The 9,772-nt window shown below is 42.6% G+C and overlaps 1 protein-coding gene across 1 annotated transcript; it reads right to left on the bottom strand.

The window, feature by feature from the left end:
• Positions 1–2,781: 2,781 nt before the first annotated feature.
• Positions 2,782–3,425, bottom strand: LOC127096372 (uncharacterized). The gene is made up of 2 exons (XM_051034950.1): positions 2,955–3,425; positions 2,782–2,844 (listed from the first exon to the last, which is right to left on the bottom strand). The coding sequence occupies exons 1-2, from the start codon at positions 3,423–3,425 to the stop codon at positions 2,782–2,784; spliced, it is 534 nt and encodes a 177-aa protein (XP_050890907.1).
• Positions 3,426–9,772: the final 6,347 nt, after the last annotated feature.

Here is a 9,772-nt window from a genome sequence, read left to right as displayed (position 1 = left end):
TCGTAGCGAAGGCTAGAATACCTGAAATCCTTCGGGAAGATCAAACAACTCAGTGATGATTCTTAGCAACGACTAAGAATACCTGACTCTGCTGAGGAGAATACAAATTTTTTGTGTGAAGGTACAGTGACGATTTGTAGCGAAGGCTAGAATACCAGAAATCCTTCGGGAAGATCAAACAACTCAGTGATGATTCTTAGCAACGGCTAAGAATACCTGACTCTGCTGAGGAGAATACATTTTTTTTTGCGAAGGTACAGTGACGATTCGTAGCGAAGGCTAGAATACCTGAAATCCTCCGGGAAGATCAAACAACTCAGTGATGATTCTTAGCAACGGCTAAGAATATCTGACTCTGCTGAGGAGAATACAGTTTTTTTTGCGAAGGTACAGTGATGATTCGTAGTGAAAGCTAGAATACCTGATATCCTCCGGGAAGATCAAACAACTCAGTGATGATTCTTAGCAACGGCTAAGAATATCTGACTCTGCTGAGGAGAATACAGATGTCAAGTGACGGTTCCTAGCAATGGCTGGAATACCTGACATCTACTAGAGAAAAATGAATTCAAAGATGATTCTCGACTATGAATGTCTGAATCGGCTTGGGGAATGAATCCAAAATGCCTCTAGTCTAAAAAATGAGAATTAAGTGACGATTCTTAATAATGGCTAAGAATACCTGACTCTGCAGGGAAAAGGAAAAATGTGTTGACTTTCTAGGGATAGAAGAAGTACAGTGATGTTTCTCAGCATTGACTCCTCTGGGAAAACTTGACAATGAAATGAAACAACTTAGCGACGATTCCCAGCAACGGCTGGAATGTGTGGTTATGCTTGTGAAATGTTTTGAGGATGAACATTGATTTTTTATTGGGGAAAATTCCTAACAACGGTTGGAAAATTCCGAACTCTGATGAGTTAGTTTGAGTAAGTTAAGGAGATACTTATGATGTGATGTTGTGTATACCAATGCATGTTTGGGCTTTCATGGGGAATACATGAAATGCAGGGTTTACAAGTTATGCCAAGTATGTTTGGGCTTTGCGGAGGAGTGTATTTGGGGAATGCCAATGGTGATTGGGCTTAAAAAAAGGTGATTGGGTGAATTGTATTGACTTTCCGATACTTGAGAAATTGGAGTTTAACGTCCAAGCAAGCGCTGAATGTAATGTTTGAGAATTCCTATTGGGGGGAGAAATGATCGGTCTGGTCCAGAGAACTGTGTGGCACCCTTGGGTTGGAAATGTGTTTTGATTACCTTTAGCAAAATTCTAAAAAGAATGTAATTCGATGTTGTCTCCCTTATAGTTTCTTTTTGAAAAAAGGTCTTTTAATCGAAAATTTCCCATGTAATTTTATTTAGAAAAAAGTCATATTTCGCAGACAAAGCAGGAAAAGTAAAAATATGGAACACATGTGAGGGAAATGATTTTTATTGACAAGTGGCTCCACAAATAGGGAATTTTGTACCAAGGAAAGCAATTCCTAAAAGAGGTGATTGCGAAAATAAAATGATAATTGTAATGGCAATGAAACATCTCGAGTTTCCTCCAAATTCTAACTCTGCTATAGCCTATATGCCTTTGGTCGCCCTTTGATCTTGCTTTTTTTGAAGAAGGGTGATAGGATTGACTTGCTGGGGACCCATATAATTGACTCGCCAAGGAATGAAGAAAGATTCCTTACGGGATGCAGCCTCTTGCTCTTATTAAATCCCTAATTTTTGCCTAGACCGCCCTTTCGAGTTTTCAGTCTACCGGGATACCCATTTTTGCATAAGTTTCCCTTTCGGGTTTTCAACATATCGGGCTATATTTTTTTTTAAGCATAGTATTTTTTGACTGCATCCGCATTCACCGGGGATGGAAGATCTTCACCATCCATAGTTGCAAGGATCAAGGCTCCTCCAGAGAAGACCTTTCTTACAACATACAGACCTTCGTAGTTTGGCGTCCATTTTCCCCTTGGGTCAATATGGATTGGAAGAATCTTCTTCAATACGAGGTCTTCGGCCTTTAGGCTGCGGGGGAAAACCTTTTTGTCGTGTGCCCTCTTGATGCACTTTTGATAAAGTTGGCCATGGAAAATGGCTGCTAAGCGCTTCTCATCAATGAGGTTTAGTTGGTCAAACCGAGCTTTTACCCACTCAGACTCATCAAGCTTAACATCTGTCAAAATCCTTAAGGAAGGAATCTCTACTTCGACTGGTAAGACTGCATCGATGTCGTTCACAAGGGAGAAGGGAGTTGCCCCAGTGGAAGTGCGTACGGAAGTACGATAGCCGTGTAATGCGAATGGGAGTATTTCGTGCCAATCTTTGTAGGTTCCATCATCTTTTGCACGATCTTGATGTTTTTGTTAGCAGCCTCAACAACACCATTCATCTTAGGCCTATAAGGCGATGAGTTGTGGTGGTCGATCTTGAAATTTTGGCATAGCTCTTTCATCATTTTATTATTGAGGTTAGATCCATTATCAGTAATGATCTTGTTGGGGACCCCATAACGGCAGATGATTTCTTTCCTGAGGAATCGAGTAACCACCTATCTGGTAATGTTGGCGTATGAGACTGCTTCTACCCATTTGGTGAAATAGTCAATGGCTACAAGGATGAAGCGGTGTCCGTTCGAGGCCGTTGGCTCTATGCGTCCGATCACGTCAATGCCCCACATGGCGAAAGGCCAAGGTGATGTTAGGACATTGAGAGGCGTTGGCGACACATGGATCTTATCAGCATAGATCTGGCACTTGTGGTAGGTTTGGACGTGGCGATGACAATCAATCTCCATAGTCATCCAATAGTATCCGACCCTTAAAATTTTCTTCACCATAGTGCTCCCACTGACATGCGTCCCAAAGGATCCTTCATGAATCTCCATTATAATCTGGTTTGCTTCTCGCTTGTTCACACATCTAAGCAAAACCGAATCATTATTTCTCTTATATAATACCCCTCCACTTAAGAAAAATTTGGATGACAGTTTTCGAAGATACTTCTTGTCGGTGATGGACGCGTCCGCAGGATACTCTTGGTTTTCTAAGAATTTCATGATGTCATGGAACCAAGGATGACCGTCAGCTTCGTCTTCTGCTGCCAGACAATAAGCAGGTTCGTCCAAGTAGTTCAGGTGAAAGGATGGCGCTTCGTTCTTCCATTTAACTTTAAACATGGACGCCAAAGTTGCCAAAGCGTCAGCTAGCTGATTCTCTTCTCGAGGGATGTGGTGGAATGTAATCTCATCGAAGTAGGGGACTAGTTTCAAGACATGCTCTTTGTAAGGAACGAGCTTATGATCCCTAGTATCCCAATCTCCTTTGACTTGGCTGATTACCAAGGCTGAGTCCCCATAGACTTCCAGGATTTTGATTCTAAGATCGATAGCAGCTTCAATACCAAAGATACAAGCCTCGTATTCGGCCATATTGTTTGTACATTAAAAACATAATCGGGCGGTGAAGGGGAGGTGGAAATTAGTTGGAGAAGTGATTACTGCCCCAATGCCATTGCCATGAGCGTTAGAAGCTCCATCAAAAACCATGGTCCATCGGGATCCAGGCTCGGGTCCTTCCTCGGGACCGGGGATGTTGCAATCCCTAATCAACATGATATCCTCGTCGGGGAATTCGAAACGCATAAACTGATAGTCCTCCAAGGGTTGTTGTGCAATATAATCAGACAATACACTCCCTTTGATGGCCTTTTGAGTGACATGTTGGATATCATACTCGGTTAAAGCCATTTACCATCGGGCTATTCTACCGGTTAGATTCGGCTTCTCAAAGATGTATTTGACAGGATCCATTTTAGAGATTAACAATGTCGTATGAGTGAGCATGTATTGTCTTAAACGTTTGGCAGCCCATGCTAGTGTGCAACAAGTCTTTTCAAGCATTGAATACCTACTCTCACAATCAGTGAACTTCTTGCTCAAATAGTATATTGCATGCTCTTTTCTACCAGTCTCGTCATGTTGGCCGAGGACACAACCCATTGATCCTTCGAGAACGGTAAGATACATGATTAATGGTCTACCAGGTACACGAGGCATCAACACAGGAGGCTCTTGAAAATATTCCTGTATTTTCTCAAATGCGTCTTGGCAGTCATCGTTCCAAATGATGGCTTGATCCTTTCGAAGAAGTTTGAAGATTGGATCACAAGTGGCGGTGAGGTGAGATATGAACCTAGCAATGTAGTTCAATCTACCTAGGAATCCTTAGACTTCCTTCTCGGTTTTAGGTGCAGGCATAGCTTATATGGCCTTTACTTTCTCGGGATCTACTTCGATGCCACGTTGACTGACAATAAAACCTAACAATTTGTCGGATCTTACCCCAAATGTGCATTTGTTGGGATTAAGCCTCAATTTGAACTTCCTTAGCCTCTCAAACAGCTTTTCTATATTGACAAGGTGTTCTTCTTCGGGTTGAGACTTGGCTATCATGTCGTCGACATAAACCTCAATCTCTTTGTGGATCATATCGTGAAAGAGAGTGACCATGGCTCATTGGTATGTGGCGCCGGTGTTCTTCAATCCAAAAGGCATCACCTTGTAGCAGAAGGTGCCCCATGGTGTTATGAAAGTGGTTTTCTCCATATCTTCTTGAGCCATGCGGATCTGGTTATAACCGGAGAAACCATCCATAAAAGAGAAAACAGAGAACTGAGCGGTATCATCTACTAGCACGTCAATGTCTGGCAGTGGAAAGTCATCTTTGGGACTTGCTCTATTTAGATTTCTATAATCTATGCACATTCTTACTTTTCCATCCTTCTTAGGTACAGGCACAATGTTAGCTATCCATTGAGGATAATTGGAGACCGCTAGGAAGCCGACGTTGAACTGCTTTTGTACCTCCTTCTTGATTTTCATAGCCATGTCGGGACGGGTCCTTCGTAGTTTTTGATTTACTGGAGGGCATTCTTCTTTAAGGGGTAGATGATGGACCACAATGTTAGTATCGAGGCCGGGCATATCTTGGTATGACCATGCAAACACATCTTTGTATTCCTTCAAGAGCTCAATCAATTTTGTCTTCACCTCGTCTTGTAGAGCGGAGCCGACTCGGACTTCTTTGGCTTCCTCATTTGTCCCAAGGTTAATCACTTCCACTGATTCTTCGTGCGGCTAGATGACTTTTTCCTCCTGCTTGAGCAGCCTTGCCAATTCTTTTGGGAGTTCGGACTCTTCCTCACACTCTTCATCAGCTTGATTAATCGGGTTGTCAAAGTCGTATGAGACTGTAGCAGAATTGTCATTGGTGGTTGTCGAGGATGATCTGCAGGATTTAAGGTCCACGCTTTTATTGGTATGAAAGAAAGGATGATTTGAAAAGAAATTTTTTAAATAAAAAAAGAAAAGAAAAATGTCATTTAAAAAAGGTGAAATAAATAAATTAAAGGCAAGGATCTCAAAATTGATTGCGAACATGAACCTTTTTCATTAATGATTAATAAGGAAATTTGATGAGGCCCTACAAATGATTCCCCCATGCCTTGGGCTTGACATGGGTTCTTTTGATAAAAAAGGAAGGAAAACAACATTGGGAATTACATTTCAATCAAGGTCACTTTAGGTATTTCAATCTCAGTTCATTTGGTGGCACCATTTCCATCAGTTTTTGCGAAGATCAACCCATCATCTTCTTCTTCTTCTTCTTCCACGACACAAATACGGTTGTCATCCAGGTAACCAGCACTTGAGAAGTTTTCGGATAGCGGGAGCACTGATCCCCTTGTAGCTATCGGCGCGGGCTTCTTCAAATTCTGGGAGTTGTATCCCAAACCGGTGCGGTCCTTGTTGGCAGGAAGTTCAAGCAATCTTCCCCATCCTTGGGGGTGTCCATCCTTTATGATTGTCAGGGCGTCTTTAAGAGATGCCATGGGAGATTTGGCATCTTTGCATTCATCCTTTGCTGGGCAAACCATTTCAACATTGATAACTTCAAATGATTGGAATGGGACTTCCCTTATCTCCCCTTCTCCTTCAACGTATCGGAAAGATGCGAGGTGACTTACCACAATGTCCTCCTCACCCTCGACAACAACTAGTTTATCATCAGCTAAGAATTTCAATTTTTGGTGGAGCGTTGAAGTGACTGCACTAGCTGAATGGATCCAAGGCTTCCCAAGCAGACAACTGTAGGCTGGATAGATATCCATTACAAAGAAAGTGATAAGGAAAATATGGGGACCAATCTTCATAGGAAAATTCACCTCACCGATTACAGTCCTTCTAGTCCCATCAAATGCTCTTATTATAAGCTCACTCGGCTTTATTATGAGTCCTTCAATAGTTAGTTTAGCAAAGGAGTTCTTAGGCATCAGATTGAGGGAAGACCCAGTGTCTACCAAAACTCTTGATAGGACTGTGTCCACACACTCAATAGAAATACGGAGAGCCTTGTTATGATTCCTCCCCTTGGCGGGAAACTCTTCATCACTGAAACCCAAGCTTAAGCTAATAGCGATATTGTTAACTACTCATTCAAACTGACAAATTGATATTTCTTGCGGTACGTGAGCTGTCCTCAGAAATTTTACCAAAGCATCCCTATGGGCCTCCGAGCACATTAATAAAGACAACATCGAGATCTTCGAGGGTGTCTGGTTAAGCTGATAAACTACTCGATAATCGCTCTTCTTGATAATGCGTAAGAACTCGTCTACTTCATTGGAAGGTGTGGGGTCTTGTCTTTGCTGAGCGCCATCAATTTGTTTGCCTTTGTCTGAAGTTGAAGGATTGATAGTTCCAATTGGAGTGGGTGTCGGCGCAAATATCCTTCCACTTCTCGTGATTCTGCTAGTGCCGGTGATATTGATCATTGGGTCACTAGACTTTACCGGTTCTTCTTGAATCTTCTGACCATGAATGTAGACTGAGGTGTCATACATCCATGGGACTGCCTTGGTGTCAACATATGGGAATGGTGTGGGAACTGTTATTATGATTGGAGTAACAGGATTTGTCGACAGGGTTAACTTAAGAAAATTCATATGGAATTTTCAGAGGAGGGACTTCGTCGTATGGTATCTCGAGGGTAGACACATCTTCCTTTGTGGATGGGCAGTCTACCACCAAGATCCCTTGGTTCATTAATTGTTGTATGACAGTCTTTAATGTTCTACATTGTTGCGGGTTAATCAGACAATGTTCACAGTTATTACTACAGATGGGGAAGGCATTATCCTTCATTAAAGCATTCTTGATCTCGATGAGTGGTGTTTTTAACTCGTCCACACAGGACATCAATCTCCTTCCATTGTCAGCTTTCATCATATTCACTGGTGCATTGTTGTGAGGGGGCATCGGGTTATTATTTACATTCGGCCCCTTGGGGGAGAACGTGATTGCCTTAGAATCAATAAGATCTTGAACCTTGTACTTTAATGCTTTACGATTCTCGGTCGAATGCCCAGGAGCGCCAGAATGAAATTCACAGCGGGCATTTGCATCATAACCGGGAGGAAGAACCGCTGGTGGGGGTCCTAACTCCCTTAGTTGTACAAGTGATCCCCTCAATAAATATGGTATAATGTGGCTATAAGGCATGGGAACTATGTCAAATCTTCTCTCGGGCCTTCGCATCCTTTGTTGTTGTTGTTGATATTGTGGTTGCTGACGTTGCGGTTGTTGTTGATACCGTTGTTGTTGTTGAGTTTGAACATGAATTGCAAATGGTTGTTGTTGACCTGGTTGGACGGGAGCTATGGCAGCTACTTGTGGATAAGTGGGATTTCTTGTTCAAATGATGGAGGCGGCATCGGTCTCGCCTTCTCTTTTTTTACCGTAGGGAACAAAAGGTTTCCTCGATGCACTAGAAGTACTGGCAGAGTTCTGGATCTTTCCCATTTTAATCATATTTTCTATCCTTTCACCAGCTAAGACCAGGTCGGAAAAGCCCGAAGAGGTGCTCCTTACCATTCTATCAAGGTATGGACCTTTCAGGTTTCCCATAAATATGTCTACCAGTTCTCTTTCTAGCAATGGGGGTTGTACCCTAGCAGCTAATTCCCTCCACCGTTGGGCATACTCTTTGAAGGACTCCTCAGACCTCTGAGTCAGATTTTGCAACTACATACGATTAGGTGCCATATCAGTGTTGTACTGATAGTGCTTGAGGAATGCCTCATCCATTTCCCTCCAGGTGTGAATATGGTTGCCCTCAAGTTGCATGTACCAATCCAAAGATGCCCCACTGAGGGAATCTTGGAAAAAATGCATTAAAAGTCGATCATCGCTGGAATAGGCAGCCATCTTTCGCCAGTATGCCCTAATGTGTGTCCTAGGGTCACTATTTCCTTTATATTTTTCAAAGTCCGGAACTTTGAACTTGGCCGGAATGATGACCCCAGGTACCAAGCACATTTCTGCCGCATCAAGGCCCAAAACAGCAGCGCTTCCCATTGCCTTGAGCTTTTCCTCGATAGCCTTTACCTTCCTCTCCACCTTGTTGGTTGTTGAACCGAAGGCGTCATCCTGAGAAGCATCTCTTGGGCTGAAGAATGCATCGAGTTAGTCGTCTATCTCAAAAATATAAGGACGAGGATTGTCGTTTGGAACACCGCTGTGTGCATTAATGTTAATTGGAGGACCAACTTGAGGAACTGGAGTCGGAGTCTCAACCGCTGGAGAGGTGTGAGGATTGGTAGTACTAGCACGTTGGTTTATTTCTTCTTGCATTTTTGCCATAACATCTTGGCCTCTTATGACTGCTTTAATAGTCTCCATCAACTTCCGCATTTGGGACCGTATTTGGGATACTTCTTCCTGAAGGACAACTTGGTTCTCTTGAAGTTTCTCCATGACAGCTTGCCGACGTCCTCGTGTATCGTACCAAAAAGTTAGCTTTGGAGAGTGGTTCTGGAAGGAAAAAGGGGTGGATGGATGAGTTTTTTTATGTTTTTGTGTTTCGAAAGATGCATATGATGCATGAATTTTTTTTGTGTTAAAGCGAAGCTCTTTTTAGTTATTCATGTTTATTCATTGCAAAAACTACTTGACGATTCACATTCACAATCATGAATAAAGGAAAACACAATAGAGAAAAATCCCAACTTTCATTCATCCTTTGAAGGGAAAATAGACAGCAATACATAGAAGTAGAAAAATACAAGTAATGGAAGCAAATAAACCAACTAGATATCCACCCTAAAAGTGACCCCTTGAGACTTGCGGAGAGCCTCAATGTCGGTGATGAGTTCGGCCATAGTTCTTTTGCAGAACTTGATAAAGTGGTAGACCTCTTTGGGGGTATTATCTGGGCACATGATCATATCTGCCTCCTTCAACTTGTCGGGAAAGTCTTGAAGGGCATAGTTGGTTAATACCGTCATGTTGGTGTACTTGTCCATCCATTCTTCGTAAAGGGCTTGGAGATTATGGATGATTTCGTCCCTTTGAACAATGGCAGCTTCGAATCCATGGCAACACTCCTCCCAATATCTGCAGTTGTTTTGCAATTCTATATAGGCTTGGTCATAGATTCCCCTCTTCAAGTTCTTGATTTGCCCGCAAGCTCGTCCAAGGTTGAACTGCTCACGCATGAAGCTTCGGTGAATCTTTTCTTTCTCTAGTTTCTCCTTGGATAGAAAATCCGTATACTCTTTTAGAGTGGTCCTTAGTTCGAGCATCTGGGCCTCGTAATCTTCCCTCGCTTCTTTCTTCATGGCATTAGACCTCTCGACAGTATTTTCAATGTCCTTGATGATTCGGGATGCTCGGTCTAACTCCTCGTTGCGGAAGTCTAGCTCAGAATTAGCTCCTTG

The sequence above is a fragment of the Lathyrus oleraceus genome, chromosome 6 (genome assembly GCF_024323335.1).
Source record: "Lathyrus oleraceus cultivar Zhongwan6 chromosome 6, CAAS_Psat_ZW6_1.0, whole genome shotgun sequence".
Taxonomy (NCBI): domain Eukaryota; kingdom Viridiplantae; phylum Streptophyta; class Magnoliopsida; order Fabales; family Fabaceae; genus Lathyrus; species Lathyrus oleraceus.
This window is presented reverse-complemented; position numbering and strand designations above follow the sequence as displayed.